The following is a 16789-nucleotide window of genomic DNA, read 5'->3' on the forward strand; positions in this document are numbered from 1 at the left end:
CGGCGTGTCAATTTATTTCTCCTCCTTCCTTTTTTAAACGCTTTGTTCACCACCGGAAGTCGCTTTGGTTGGCCAGGGTAGGCCGTTACTAGCGGAATATTACGTCTCTGTGAAAAGGTATAGCTTTCTATACCGAATCGTTTTGAATCGTTCGTTTACATTGTTCTAGTTTTGGTAACATTGAGCGATTTTATTTATTTTATCTAAACTTGGACTTTCAAAACAAATAATTAATTTATATGCTTTTACTAATACATTTTAATACAATAGAAGTCACGTAAAATGTGCTCTGATCTATAAATAAAAATGTCATTTCTTAAACTATAATCTGATATAAACAATGTTTTCTCAATTCATTGTTTGGTTGAGAGATGAAATAATGGCTATATTCCCCCGGCAGCTTATAAAATAGCCACACGAAGCAGTTAAAGTAAGGGACACGTGCTAATGAGGAAAACCTCCGGCCTACCATGAACTGTCTCAAACTTTGACAATCGTTGCGTGAATTGTTATCCTTCGTCAAAGAACGTACCGGTCCCAAAATTGTCCAAATATTTCGGGTCAAATTTCGGTTTCCAACTAAACTGATCAAATCCTGCGTACCTACCAATAAGGCTCAGGTGTGATGTTGAAAAGCATCGCTTCCGATTTCCCTAGCCCTGCCGGGAGGCGTTTTCGATCGTCTTATTCAGTCCAGCTTTCATCAATCAAACGTCTGCCGGTTCTACGCCTACTTTTTGAACTTTGTTCGCTTCCGTTCCCTTGTTCGGCTACCTCTTGTCATCATACTTATGCGATGACAGACTATTTGGCTGCCTCTGAGCAACGGGCAGATGCCAATCAACTTGTCAGCATTGAGACAAACGGGAAAACCGACCAGCCCCCAGGGAACCAGAGCTTTCGGGAAGCCCAATAATGTCCAATGACAGTTACTTGAATTTTTTTTCCGTTCCTTGAATTTGTACCTTAACTGTTGGATTCTTTTACAATTTTTCTAGTTACATTTCAACAAATCAACATCGTAACGACCGTGTTCTTGGTCATGCTTGCCCGTTAAGGGCTTACAAGACTTTTTCCCTTTGTAAGTCCTCTCGTACATCGAAAGGTCCGGTCTCGGTTGGGATTGAAACCCACGCCGTCGAGATTTTCGCGGGCCTCAACAAAACAATCTTTTCTACTAAACCATAATTTTTTAAAATATGTCTTTTTTATAGATAATTAAATGATTCAAAACGAAAGAAGTATCTTGATTGGCATGATTTTGCTTTAGGAAAGGAGAGATTTTATATCTTCTAACCGTAATTAAATTTGTGCAAATTTTTTCCTTAGCGTTCCGAACAACCGAAAACAATTTTTGAAAAACACAATGATCCAGTTAATCATCTGCCCGCGTTTCCGGACAACACGCGACCATAAATTAAAATTGAACTTTTATAAACCAACCCTCGGAGAAAGGTGGATACGCTTCGCAGAACCATGAAAGGGTCATACGAACCACCAGAAATCGGGCAGGGAAACAACGGCGCGTAAATTAGTGTTCGAAAATAAACACGGATTAGCTTCAAACGGTTCAAGGAAGGGAAAAGGAGCTACGAACGAATGTTTTCCCGTCATCTCTCCTCCAGATGGGATTATCTTCACGCTGCTTTCGGTTGTTGCTGGTAATTGTTTGCACTGATGCTTGAAAAGATTAATTCCTTTTCCGTATACTTGGTCCCTTTGGGGATCGGGTTCCACCTGGAGCCCGTCGACGAACGAGAGCCGAGCTGCATTTGGGAGTGTCTTGAACGTGGAAGGTGAAGAGCTCGGTAACTCCGATAGCGGGTTGTAAATGTTTGTAGCATTAGCCAGCCGGCAGGTACTGTTGGAATATCGGATTCATTAAGCAGCTCAACTCCCTTTCAACGCACTCGTAAGGAACCAACGAAAGGAGATTTCTTAGCCGCCCTGATTTATGGTCCTTAATAATGCATGCTGGACTGTCGAGATTGATTAGTCCATTGGGGAAGGAAAATTAAAACATCCTGTCTGAACCTTGCGCTGCCTTGGCCTGATCTTGCTTAAGAACAGTACAGCGCCTCGTCGGCTTGATGCTTCGATGTTTAGTAACTTGAGAAACACCCGTAACGTTACGTTGTGGCAAGGCCTCTAGCCGACTTCCTCGACCTTTACAGGATAATTTTATAAACTTATCCGACACAGAACTTCCTTGTGGATGTACTGCCTTAGACCTCCAGCTCCTTAGTTGAGGGTGTCCGGTTGAAAATTCTTGAAACATATAATTGCTAGGTTAAAGGAACCGTAACCCCAACCAAAGTAGTGTTGACCTTCTTCAATTTCAAGCATTAATATGCAAAGTTTCTCTTCCATCGACGGTTCGTTCGAGCGAGACGATTCGATTTAGTTGATTGTGCAAGAAAGTAGAAATAGTTTTTTTCAATTCAATTTAAATCAATTATCGATTGAATTCTTTCATCTTTTTACCACAAAACTGATACGAAATATAAAGCGCTCATTGACATACACATTTCCAAACACAAATGACAATACCAGCTTAAGAATGTCTGCAATTTATCTCAACTGTTGGGTTTATATTAAATATGTTTTCGAGCATTTTTCCCTTGTGCATATGTGAGTGAAAATTGAGAAGTTTTTTTTAACTTACAGGAAAATTGGTTCTTTTTCTGTTTATATAAGTTAATTTATAGATTGAAGCCATTAGTGAGCGATGAATGAAACAAAACACGAACACGATTATGAGAAAATACTTCCGTAAATACAATCAATTACAATCAATTACAAGCCAAACTGGAAGTAATTTGTTCGTTATTTCTTCGCAATTTCTGGTGTCATGTGTTTGCATTGTGAGTGGTAGGAAATCGTTTCACTCTAACAATGTGAAAGGAACATTTTCTTATTAAGGCATCACCATCGATATTCATGCTGAATGAAAAGGCCTAAAGAGTACCGGGAAAATGTATCGCACAGAAGGAAAGCTAAAGCCTACAAAACACCGCGGAAAAGCTCCAGCACCCGGGCGAAGGAGTGCACATAATATTCCCTACTGGAAACGACGCCACACTCGACTTTTCTGTTGCTAACCTGCTTGCGTCAGCCATACCACAGACTTTAAGAACGACAGCGTCCATGTGTGCCTCTTCAGCTGGTTCTACTTGAAAGGAAACCCATAAGAACGAACCAAACGAAACTGACTCCTCACCACGGTCTGGGAAGTGGGCCGGGCATGAATAATAAGTGGGAAATTATGTTTACCGGATAGTTTGCCGCTAATGAAAGCGACCGGAGCGCCACCGGTGGCGCGCTTCCGGCCGTCTCCCGAGCAGTGAATGTGTAGGGTGATAATTGCGCCCCCCTCTCTTGGGCGGGAAATTGAAGGCCAATGTCAAACGGTGCTGTTTGTTGTATAAGGCCGGGGGGAGTTACGAATTTATCAACTGCCGACGCACGATAAATCACCCGACCGCTTCGGAGCGACAAGCGAGACGCATCACGCGTACCGTGCCGGGAGGTTATGTTTTTCATTAACCGAACCACCAGTCCATTTCTCTTAGCTCTGGAGCGTTTTCGGCTGGCCGTGGCTTCTTGCACGCCCGGCCAGTTCCAGCGGGGCGTGAAATAAGGGAAGGTTTTATTTAGCTTGGTTTAATTTGTCCCGTGTGTTGCTGCTCCTGGTATTCACCTGGTAGTCGTTTGGTAACTAATGGAATTCTTCGACTAAAATCAATGTTTACTTAACAACGCACACTTTAGTTTTTGCAATTTGTTAAGTACACTTAATCGAGATAGGCCTAATATTTTCCTTCTTTATTTATTGAAATTTAAAACCAAAAGCAGCTGCTTATTTTAAGATGATTTACTTGAGTTTACATCATTACTTCCATGATAATGCTTCCAACATAATACTGAGCTCAAATGTGCTGCTGACCTTAAACGACGGTATTTTTTTTCTTTTGATTAATTTTTCAAAAATATAAATCCAACAACAAATAGCATTTACATTTATTAGCAAACCCAATTTTGCTGGAAAGGAAACTGTAAAATAATAAATCCATCATTTAAGAAATAGAGTAAAAATCTAAATCTAGCACTTTTTAACTATATTATGCGTTTTATTTATCCTTCAAATCTAGGGGCTTTAAGTCTTACTAATGCATTCATGTTGGATACTCTCCTCATCGATGCTTTGAAGTATCGAAAAAAGCTTACGAATTAACTATGCATAACATTGGGGGCTCCATCCTCGGTGTATGTTTGTTGCAGTTTCTACTGGTCATGACCGATCAAAAACTAATCTTATATAGGGCAGATCACAGTTCCGAAAAACTCTCAGCTGAAAAAATAAAACATAGCATCCACACAGACATTCACCCTGCGTGGTAAAAGCTGGTCCTTCAGATCCATCAAATAATACCAGCCGAAGCCTCACGGGGGGTTACTTCAGAAAGCTGCTGATAGGTTTTTCAGAAAGAACCCCCAAAAACATCCCACCAATGTGATATAGAAAACAACCTGTACCAGAAACGAGGATTAGTCAGAGATTGTTTGGGAAAAAATGTCACCGAACCTAAAACCTACCAGTTTGGATCAACGTAAACCCCCTGGACCGGACGATGCAGAAAGTCAGACGCCATGGCCCGAGGCCACCTACGGCTGGGTTCTACATAGCGAAAAAAGTTGCTTCGGAGACCAAAAGTGAGAGTGCACCGGGGACCGAGGGCCCCAAAATCTCACTTAATCAGTTTTTGCGTTACCAGTTGCACGTCCTCGGTTGTAGTCAAGGGAAATAAGGCACCGAAGGTTCGGAATGCTCCAACCGGAGCAATGGGACGCATTCCGAATGGTGCGGTGAACAAATAAAACATTTCGTCGCAAAACATTTCTCCCAATGGCAATGGAAGTGTAGATTAATTCGAAAAGTGGAGAATAAAAAATTCATGTCAAGCATTTTTTTTATAAACTAGCAGGCTAGAATTAAAAGACCTACCAAATCAAAATCGTTGGTTGTATTTTTTTTTTCAATTTTTACTAAAATTTAATTGGCCTAGAATATCGAACATTACAAGGTTGGCCGTCTAACTGTTTCACTCCTAAATTCATGTGTACTCCTAACATGTACTCTGATAAAGGAATAGGTGTCGAGATCAATTTCGTGGAAATCGTGGATCAAGTCTCGATCGACTTGATCTCCCAAAAAGATCAGAATTTTATTCCAAACGCGTGGTTCCTTGGAACTCTGGAAGGCCACTAGGTTTGTCCGTAGCGTAGCAGTGTCTAGACGTGAATATGAGCAACGAAAACCCGATTTGCTTTAGTCTACATGAGGATATCCGACAGCCATCCAATGCCGGTGCTATTGAATCCCGAGAAGTCTCTTGAGAGCTCGGATACGGATCCATGCCAAGCCTCCGTAAACCAATAAATCCGATATACATATCTGTCATCCGTATTTTATCGCTGGTAGCAAATTTCTAATTCTTCTGAGATATCGAATCAAAACTTGAGGTGAATCGTCTATACCTGGCATATGGCGATGGACTTTGATCGTAAAATAAAATTTCGGCCTAGAAAGAAGAAAATTCAACATCAGCGGCAATTCTTCGGTACAAGTCAAGGCGAAAATCGTTAAGGATTACCGTCCTTAGGAGGACTTTGGATTCGTTCTTTAGCACTGCCAAAGTTATAAAAAATTAGCCTATTTCTGTGAAAGTCTTTTCTTCTGCAGCTCTATCATTCCAATAATACCATTACGTGGAGTACAAAAATAAAAAATTTTCAACAAAAGTGGTAGATTGTATCTGGAATGTTATCTTAAACAACCATTGAAAAAGAATAAGAAATACAAAATCCTTAGGTCCCAGCTTTGTGCAACGTATAAACAACTTTTGTTTGTTCATAATACGGTCCGTAAATGGAGAAAAACAAACCCTATACAACTTCAACCTTAACCGTGGGACATATAATCTTCGCCGATAATCTTCCCCGTTCCCGTTGTGGCAGTTTGCTTGTCCTCCTCCGCACTTTCTACCCTTGAGAGAGCAAACCGACGTGGCCGGAAAATCAACCCCAACGTGTGCCTCGGGGCAGCGCTCTGTCAGCGACGGCCTAATTGCACTCAGACAACCGTTGAAGCCAGACTAAACTTCGCTGTTCCGGGACACGATGCGATCTATTTCTTGCTCCATTGTTCCACTCGAACACAGGACGTCCTAAGGCGCGTCTTATCAAACCCGGGTACCAATCATCGCAACGACAAACAACGGATGGCGGCAATGTTTCGTCCGCAACTGGAAAATATCAAAGAACAGTCCACAAAACACAATTACCCTCCGGCAAACACAATGCCGATAATGTAAGTCGAAACATGTGTGCTAAATTGAAAATTTTCTCCACATGTCATTTTTCGAGCCACAACAAACAGTTGATTGTTTTAAAGTATACATTTTAAACTTCATGTCCACAATAGAAGTAATTAAGCGAAAAAGTTTCCAAAAAATTATTCGCAAAAGTGTTAATTTTCATCAAAAACCATTTATTGACAACCCTACTGAATTTTCCCTAGTTGTCCCACCGTCTCAAACACTTCAAACAGATTCATTCAACGGAAAGTCCATAGGCACCGACCGATAAGGTTCTTTGGAAAGGGATTCATTTTGATCTGTGAATTGGAGCAATGAACCTGCCAGCTACCCCAGCCTGGACGAACGATAGGAGAAGTACCAATTTCTCCAGAAGGCCCCTATTTCGAAAAGTTGGAGAATGGTTAACCAGGGGAAGGGACGGGGAAGGATTCACCGGATATTGAATGAACGTAGCGAGCGTACCCCTGGCGAGGAATGAACGATGAACAGGATTATGAACGTCCAAGCATGCGCTGGAAAAACCAGCAGCAACAAGTTGAAACCAATGAATCGCCCTGGTTTTTTCATGGATGAATCGTGGTGTTTCGTTCGATTCAATTTTTCCCTACCGGAGGAGAGTTTGGTCGGGAAAACCGGCCCTTTTGTTAAGGGGTATACTGCTTTCTTCGCCACGAGGTTAGGGTGAATATTTTACCCTCATTCCTGTCACGCAAGGGCTGCTTGTTCAGTTCATTCATTGCACGAGCAGTTTCCTCCATGCACGATTGAGAAAATCCTTTTCGGGAAGGAGTTTGTCCCTGTTTATGATCTGCTGAACCTTTCAGTTGTACACGTTCACTTCAACCGAGAACACGTAGAGGGAAAACGGTTTTTTTTACCAACAATTACGAGGTGGAAAAATTAACGGACAAGATTTCTTCGATCTTTTTAACAGAATCACAAACAGATTGCATATCATTTGCACTGAATAAATAATGAATGAAATACACATGCTACTGAGCTGGTATGTATTTTGTATAACCATTGTAACTGATTTTATCGAACTTCTTCAAGCTGTGTTACGCCAGCGATCGGCACAGTACATTCGGCACTTTACCAACCCGGCTTTGCGCATAAAAGGACTTTCTCAAGGTATTAAAAACATGTTGTGTGAAGGTTGCAATTTTTAAACAATACATATTCTTGCCTTATGCTCAACACGAAAGGCGAATTATTATAAAAGTATCCTGCTGCAACCTTGCTTAAATTAGTAACAGAAAGGTTCCGAATGAAGAAAAATTCTTCAAAATAAAAAGCCTACATTTTTTATAAAATACGACAAATTATAAAGAGTAAAACAAAACGGAATATAAACGCAAGGCCCAAAATATAAATGCGAGTCTAACATATGAACAGTGATTAAAATACTAGCACTAGCATTTCTATAGTATGCGCTAAGTAACTAATAAGCTCAATATCACATAAAACGAATGAACGAAGGATAGGTTAGTACGTGTAAAACTTTGCACCAACGTTTTTCACCTCAAATTCCTCATTCTTTTCAGGTCGTTACTCATTAGAAACGAAGAAAGGTTGCCTACATTTGTAGATTGAACGTTAATTAGATCAACGTTTTACGCAACGTATAGTTAACATTTTTCTTGTGACTTTATGTTTCAACTTCAAACTAGAATTTGATTTCACCACATTCAACACATTCAGTAACGAAAAGTTGTTTGGGACAAGTTTCAAACGTTGCGCCACGAATCCTTCGCGCTGCATTCCAATGCATTCCATCAAATGCGCGTAAGAAATGTTTGCTCTGACAACGATAATAACATTTAAACTTTCCTGGAAATGACTTCCACTCCCATTCGCTCATATCCTTATTAGCTAAGGCAACGTTTCCGCGTTTTGACGTGTTTGTATTCTAGATGGTTGCCGTCAATCGTACCTCGGAGACGGAAATCACGCTAGAGTTAGAGTGCGACGATATGGTTTATACTGCGTTCAATGACCATCTGTTTTTATAATTTTTCTCAATGTTTTAATACCCTTTACCGAATGAAAGCAAGACGTACGTATGGTACAAAATTGTACACCGAGGAGACGTCGTATGCAGTAAAAGTCAACAACAAACGAGTGTGGATTTGTTCGTGTTAGTTTATCAGTTTATTCACTTTGCCTTTTTTTTTTGAAGGGCTCAAAGTTGGAAAGAGTGCAAATAGGATTTATTCATTACAGCACGTACTCATACTCGACACACAGTCGAACCTGTTACATTCATTCATCTCGCGTACCTCATCTTTATCGTCAGCCGCGTATCGTCAGTGATAAAATTACCCTAATTGTCACATTTGTTTTGTTATTAAATAATACTAAAAACAGCCTGCACACCCACGACACGATAAACATGAAATGTGAACTTTTTCCAAATCATCTGTCATCGACCACCATGGGTGCTTGCTGGTCGATGCTTTTATGCTGCTCGCTGCCGTTCTCCCGAACCGTCGACGCTCAATCCGTTAAGTTTCGGTCACGTTTTATACGCGATAAAGTAGCAATTTGTCTACGCCAATTCGGGTGCGAAAACTCTCCACGGACGGGTTGTGGAGAAAGACGCCAAGTACAGCATGGCACGGATCGGGCTTAATCAATCGACGGCCCAAGAACGACGGAGAATTACAGCGCGAGTGGCACCGTACCGGAAAAATGCTTCTGTTTCATCGAACATTTCACAGACTGCAATGGAAGGAAAGTGGAATCCTTGTCAACGATGGAGAATTAAACGCTTTCCGCGAATGTTACGGAGGAAAATGAAATCCTTGCGACGCCATCATCCACATCATCCACGCTCCCGCTGATTGTTCCCGGGGGCGAGTGGAGGAAGGAAAAGTTAAAAGGACGAAAAAGACGCATATCGACGCCAACAACCGTCAGGGAACGCGCCTCGTTCAGTGCGTCCACGGAATTAGAGTGTCGTGATGATGTCTACCGTATCCTTGAACGGATTCGTGGCGGCCAGTACGGGCGGCGGTGGGGGTGGTGCCGGCTGGCCGCCCTGTGCCAAGCTACCGGATGTACCCGCGGACGGCACACCACCGGAATGGACCGCTGTTCCAATCACCGCCGGGATCGTCGTCATCGTTGTCATCGTCGACGAGCTGGAGCTCGTGTTCGCCTTCATGCTAATCTCCATGTTCGACAGGGCCGATGAAACGTGCAGAAGGTTCTCCATGAGGATTTGGTAGACTTCGCCGAGCTCGAACTCCGACCGGGACACGATGAAGACGTCTGCAGGGAATAGGGCCGGAAAAGGGTGTAAGTGTTAGTAATAAACTGTTCAAACACTACAAGCAGCTTGGCTTCGATTATCTCTGGTAATTGCAGGCCTAAGGTGAACGTTTTTTAAACATTTTAAAACAAGTTATTTGTGTGTTATCAACATTAACAAAATATTGCAACAATTTTTACTTTATAAGAAACAAATCATTTTCTTCCATTTACCACTGATAGAAACTTCTTATTTCTTTTTGTCGTTGTTTCCCCAAATTAAAGGATGATTTGGCCACTTGGCTTTTCGTCCGTATCATTTACACAAATTCATCCGAATAAAAGAAAAGTTTCCTTTATGAGGCAAATTTTTCAGGAAAGCTGAATTATGAAGACATTCCCAAAGATGATTTAGTACAAAGTTGGTGGAGTTCATAAAACAAAACCAAACGCAACATTGTTCACTACAGTCCTTTTCAACGAATAAGATAAAAAGTGCATCAGATTTAGAAATCCAAGTCCAAAATCTTAACAAATATCCCTCCAAAAGGCGAAGGTAAGCAGGATGAGATGCAACAATCTGGAATGATTTAATGCTCGGGCCTTTATTCCTTTACGACCTTCTATTAAACGTCCCTTCCCGTTAAACGACTCTTCTCAAAATACCAAGATCCATTGCCGTCCTAACAATCATCTACGGTTGACCGAGAAAACACAGTTAGCATTCGCATGATTTAACCGAACGTGCGGTGCCGAGCTCTACGGAAAAAAAAACTCCCATTTTCAACAATACGGCAATCCACAACACGTACTCTTTTGTTGACCCGTTCCCTCCTCATGGAGCCCATATTTGCAAGGATATTTTAAAGTCTACTATTTCGCAGAAGGATCACCATACGTGGGACCGGTGCCCGTCTCGCCTTATGTGCATTTCGTTACCATTTTGATTTGCGGTGCTTCGGTTGACTTTTGGAAACGGAAATCAACCATTTGAACGTAAAAACAGTTTCGAGGGAAATGGCAAATCAATCAATGGGACCGTACGATTATTCGGTCACTTGAATGTCAGCCCCTCCAGCCGGCAGCTGGAAAGTGGACGAGATAGAATCAATGTTGATCTGGGGAAGCGCGTGAAACACCGAGTTTGTTCGATGAAACCGCACAAATTATGCAAATTAAATCTATCCCGGTGGTACATTTCAGCCAACTTGCCCAAACGTAGCATGTAGGCTGATAATGGATAGTTTCCGCCCACGAACACTAAAGCCCTTTTTGAAACGATGGCCACAAAATAAGAGCTATCCCTCGAGGCTTCTGCAGACAGCTGACAGTTATGAGGTTATTTAAGTGAAAATTGAAATCAAAAGTGGGCTTCTGTTCTGAATGTGAAAATATATTGTTAACATAAAGGGACACAAGTTACACAACTGTATAAAAATTGTCCATGAACTGAACATAATAGAAGAAAATCAATCTGAAACGCCGAACGCGGTTTTGACATGGCATTGTTTTTGTTATAATGAAGCAAAGAAAACCAATGTAACAAGTAGATATCGGGATTCCATAACGGCCTCATCCATATTCCATCCTGTTTAATTACCTAACAATGTTTTCCTTTGGCAAACAGATACCGTTCATGTAAACAGATAAACCAACCCTTTGCGATGCGAAGACCCGTTGATGTGGACAAATTGTATCAACATATTCACCCACAGCGTACGTGCCGAACAATTCCCGAGCAATAGGGCTTATGGTTTACCACAGGTAGAAATGTCTGGGTTGCCTCTTTGAGTATCTCACAGATAGTGGGAAAGTAAATTCGACTACCATTCATCAGCCCTTCCCTAACACCCGAAGCACATAGTGTGTAAAATGGAAAGGAAGAATATAAAAAAAAATATTTTTGAAACGAGCCACGGAACAGTAACAGCTATAACACAGTAATAAACTCACAGAAACCACCCAGACACAGCGAAGGCACAACCAACCACAGCAGGTTGATTTAGTGCGTCCGTTTCGACTGGGATTTCGACCCCATGCCCCACGCCAATGGAGGCAGGAGCACACACACACACACACACACTAACACATGATAAATGAAGCAATAAATCCACTGGCCATCCGGAAGCATTGCCCAAGGCGAAAGGTTTTTACACACGCAGAACCTTTTAACGTGTCTTACGATCCATTTAAAATAAACTATTTCAAAAACCTGTTCCTGTTATTTCTACACGTTCAGTTTAATGTTATGCAAAAAAGAACACACACACACATTTGTGTATATTACAAAAAAAGGAAAGCTCAGTCGCACTTTTGTGGCAGTTGCAAACACCTTCGGGTTATGAGTGGGTTCGATATAAAACTCCTGTCACTTCAAGCACGACCTTTTTCTGTTAAAAATAAGATTTTACTTTATGTCGGTTCTGGTTTTACTCGACGGCAAAAAAAAAAGCAATATCAACCTAGAGCTTTTCCCAGCGGTCGGGAAAGGATGCTCAAAGGATTTTTGCTTCCCTTTCATTTTCATTCGAAAGTAATCCTACTTCCACCAGGAAAGTAGGTCTTTTTTCTTATTTTATCTTCGACAGGTTCAAACGAAACCGGAACGGCAACACATTTGGCCAAAATGTTTCCCATTTTTATAGAGCCCATACTATTCCAGTCAGTCAGCAAACTAAACCGAACGTTACACACCGACCACATCCTTCTAAAGTTGAAATGCGACCCACGCACGAGAGTATTTCATTTGAATTTACTTCCCCATTTTTCGACCGGAGTGCAATTTATTGGTTTTCAATGGTGTCCCGGGGCCGTTTGTAGTGCAGTCAGCACATTATTTTATTACTCCCGACACTTGTGTTGAACAGTTTTCATAACATTTTTTACCCCAACTTGGGTGAAAGATAAACTTTCGGACGTAACTTTTGACACTCAATTTCCTTGCGGAAACAACTAAACAATTTACGGTTGAAAAACCACATGATTTTGTAAAGTAAGGTGATGCAGAGTGTTTCCGTTGTTCCAACTTGGTCAAAAGTCGACAATCTACAGCGTGTCAAATACATCCGTTCGTGTCGTACCGAAACAATGGCGCAAAAAAAGCACAAAACAGCGCACAGCCGATGATTTGTTAAACACAAAGTTGCGCGAAAGTTAAGTTGTTTGAAGCTTACGCGTAACAAATGGTTCGCTTATCCGAAGATTAAGATGAACAAAAAACTTCTGTGCCGTCTTTGTCTGAAGTGCCGCGAGGTTTGTTTCACTTGCTACCACCGAGGACCATTTTTCCGAGGAAATACAACAGAGGCTTCCGGTGGTGACAACGCAAACGGAAAGAAAATAAAAGTCAACCTAAACCTAGGGGGGAAGGACAAAAACGCACTCGCACTCTCGAAATTGATATCGTCGCTTAAAGCTTACCGTTTCTATCCTTCGTCAGCCGGTGCGCGTAAACGTTCAGGATGATCGATAAATCATCGGTGGTTTTAAACTCCGTGCCCAGATTGCTAAACACCGTATCGCCGGAGCTGCCACCGGCACCGGAACCTCCACCAGCTCCGCCGTACCCGACACCCATTCCTGTCCCCGGACCACCGGCGGCAAACATCATTCCACCACCTCCACCACCAGCAGCGGCAGCGGCAGCACTGGCAAGATTGTAATTCGATGCCGAATGGTTCGATAATTGTTTGTGCTGTTTTACGTGATTTATGGCCGCCGACCACCTGCATGGGGAAAAAAAAACAAAGCGCAGAAAAGCGTCAGTTTTGTGGTGAAATATTACCATCCACCACACGGAAGAGTGTGTGTGAGTTTGTGTTTATGGCCATTTAATAGTGTCAAAAGGCGTGCTTCAACTTACCGCTGGTTGTCGATGAGCTCGATCAGAATGTTCTCGAACTCGCTGTTGTTCATCGGCAGCCCGGGCGACGGGGTCGGTGTGTTCTCGCCTTCGGTCGAGGTGGATGTGTCGAGTGACTCCATCTCGGCGTCGTCGATGCAGCGCAGTAGGGCCCCGCGCACCGACAGGTACAGATTGGAGAGGTCCTGCATCTGTTCGTTCTGGCGCAGGTTCTGCACGACGCTGATGGCAATCTTGTGGTCCGATTCGATTAGCAGCAGCAGCTGGAACATGAGCTTGTAGATGGCGCGACCGAGCTCGAGCAGCAGCTCGGCCGTGGCCGGGTCGGTCGAGGTAGACAGCGATACGGCCACTGTACCAGCTCCACCTCCGCCGCCACCACCACCACCACCACCGCGCTGCTCGCTGCCTTCGTTGGCCGAGTCGACGTCCGACGCGAAGAGTGCCAGCTTGCAGGATGCCTTCACCTCATCGAGGCTGTCCAGGACCGTGTCCTTGCGGTCGAAGAACGTTTCCAGGTGCTCCTGCACTTCCAGCACGGCGTAGCGCAGGTTTTCGAACAGCCGAGGTGTCGTCGCGAGACTCTGATGGTACCAGATCTTCGGCGGGTCGCCACGCGTCGCCAGCAGGTCCGCCAGGACCGAGATTCGATGCCCCAGCTGTACGCCGCAGCCGGTGAAGAAGCGCATGCAGTCCTTCGAGATCGAAATCGAGCGCACCGTCAGCTCCTTGATGAGACGGAACATTTGATTCAACAGGTCGGGTGCGTGGGACGACGGTTGGTTCACGAGCAGCCCGACCAGATTGCGCCGCCACATGTCAACGCTCTCGTCTCGGATTGGCCCAGTCCGGAATGGATGCATACCCGGTAGGTGGGGCGATGCGTTGCACGGCGTAATATCACCCAGATCGCCCGCACTTGAACCGCTGGTGTCGCTCCGTGACACCGAGTCGCGCCGATGGCGTCGCTCGCGCAAACTCAAGCTCGTCGGTGGACCGCTCAGGTAGGCCGCCTTGGAGAAGATCGGCCGCGGCTCCTCGTCCAGCGGTGACTCCGACTCAACCTCCTCGTCCGACGAATCGTCCGCGTTCGGGCGCTTGCGGCGATTCAACACCGGCGTCTTCTCGCTTAGGCTCTCGTCGACGTTCGAGTGGGAATTGCGAGCACCGGCCGACAGCGAGTGCTGTTCGTTCTCGCCCTCCGACAGGGGCCGCCGACGAACACCCCAGTTGAAGTTGTCCGTCGATTCACCCTCGATGCTCTCGCTCTCGTACTCCAGAAAGTCAAAGTCCTTGAACACACCGAAGTCCGGCGCACCGTCGTCGCGCTTCGAACCGCCACTCAGGTCCTGCTGGGCACCGGACGTTTCATCCGTGCTGGATGCGGCCGAAGACTGGCGCTCTAGCAGATCCGACGATTGGCTGAATATAACCTGTGCGGAAAGTGAAACGAAGAAACCGTTAAGCAAAGGAACCTGTCATTCGGAACGACCATCTAGTAGCTGTGAAAATAGCAAGGGGAGAAAACACCAAGTGTTCAGCATAACCGTCTGGCGGGTTTACCCAGCAGTGCAGAAGTGCGATAAAGGCTACGGAAGTAACACGATTACACGAAGTACTCTATTTTCTAACGACATTTTTTTACACCTCCCAGAGTACGTTAACATTTTCAAAAATTCCATTCAATTTCAATTTCAAAATATTCTCTGTCTCCAGACGACATTTTGAAGAACAAAAACTACTTGAAATTTATTCAACATTTTTATGATTGTTATAATACGAAGATCGTTTACAAAGCACTATGTCGTTGAAGAGGCATATTTGTAGCTTTCCAACGTTTTATTCAAACCACATTTTATGTATTAGATTTATTTAAATCGAATCTGCAAATATCTTTTCAACAATGCCGACATTCATGAATGGCTTTGCTATCCTAGAACTACACGCAAATGAATTCAATTGTTCGCAAACACAATCGACACAATTTAAAACAGGTAAAGCACGTGCGAAAGTGTGATCACAATAGAGTGTATTAAAGGTTCTCCAAATTGGAAGCCATGAGCAACACCCCATGTTCAAGGGCGTCAATCTGTTTGCCTGTAAATACATTCACATCCCAGTCTTTTGTGGCTTGCTGTGGCAACATAAGTATTCAGAGTTGGTGCTGACTACAGTATTTATTGCAGCCAAAAAAGATTTAATATATGGAATTTCCCAATTACACTGGAATTTTGCTGGAATTTCCCAGCAAACTGAAAAATGAGAATTGCAATGTTACTTTAAATTTAAATATTACGTGGCAACTGTTGTTTCAGGAGATTGTGGTTATTTTCCCCTTCGCGTTGAACAAACTTACGCCCGGAATAATCCAGTTCACGTTGTTTTAGTCGCTTTGATAGAAATACATCAATAATCACCATTTTGCGCGTGAAAACAAGCGTTGCCCTATGAAGCTTTTTAGCGGTAGTGTCAACTTTACTAGTGTTGTTTTTTGGTTTATCTATTAACATTGTTTTCCAAACGGTTCACCACGCAGTTGACGGGGAAATGAAAATATTGACTACGTGCAATGCGTTCTAATCTAATTAAACCTATCGAAAATCGTCATTATCAGCAGGAGCAGCATTTTAATGTTAGGTTGATTCTTTGTCCAGGCTTTCAAAAACTTGATTCGCAGTCCGATTAGTTGTTTTAATTTTATAAAGGTGTTATTTTGCAGTTTATTTTGTTTATTCCACTGCATGATGCATGAACTACGGTTCCAGAAGGAAGCAATTAGCACCATAGCTCAATTCAATCAGTAGCAGAAACAAGCACGGAAAAAGCATGTCCGCACAAGCTTAAGATTGAAGAACATATTTTGCCAGTTCCTTTTCGAAGCTTTCTCACCCTACCAGACACCCTACCATGGTTCACCATATCACCCAGCTATCGATGACAAGATTCCACACACACTGAACAAGTTAAGGGTGCCGCTCCTTCTTTTCGGATGCTCTTTGCCACCAGCTGGAAAGCAAACCGAACAGTCACGCTCGTTTGTGCTAGCCGACAATGGCCGACGAAAGGGCATCGATAACAAACCACCCCAATTCAACCCACTCGATCCGCACGTCCTTTCCGGCACATTAGCCAGAATTGTGCAAGTCGCCACATAGGACACGTGGTTCGGTGAAGAAAAGTAAATTATCGATTATGACACAACGCGAACAGCGGACCGACAGATGCCAGTTGTCACCCGCAATATAACTCGCACAAGGTTATAAATCCTTCGGACGCACACCATTTTCGGTTGCTC

At 43.3% G+C, this 16789-nt stretch overlaps 1 protein-coding gene across 1 annotated transcript in view; it reads right to left on the reverse strand.

The window, feature by feature from the left end:
- Positions 1-8995: 8995 nt before the first annotated feature.
- LOC131285849 (protein furry) overlaps positions 8996-16789 on the reverse strand; it is a 43586-nt gene continuing 35792 nt past the window's right edge. Inside the window, exons 23-26 of the mRNA XM_058314707.1 lie at positions 13495-14927; positions 13227-13357; positions 13053-13178; positions 8996-9653 (exon numbers count right to left, since the gene is read on the reverse strand). Of these exons, the coding sequence (XP_058170690.1) occupies positions 9331-9653; positions 13053-13178; positions 13227-13357; positions 13495-14927 (2013 nt within the window). The 3' untranslated portion in view covers positions 8996-9330. The remainder of the gene's footprint in view (positions 9654-13052; positions 13179-13226; positions 13358-13494; positions 14928-16789) is intronic.

This window comes from Anopheles ziemanni, chromosome 2 (assembly GCF_943734765.1).
Source record: "Anopheles ziemanni chromosome 2, idAnoZiCoDA_A2_x.2, whole genome shotgun sequence".
NCBI classification, from domain to species: domain Eukaryota; kingdom Metazoa; phylum Arthropoda; class Insecta; order Diptera; family Culicidae; genus Anopheles; species Anopheles ziemanni.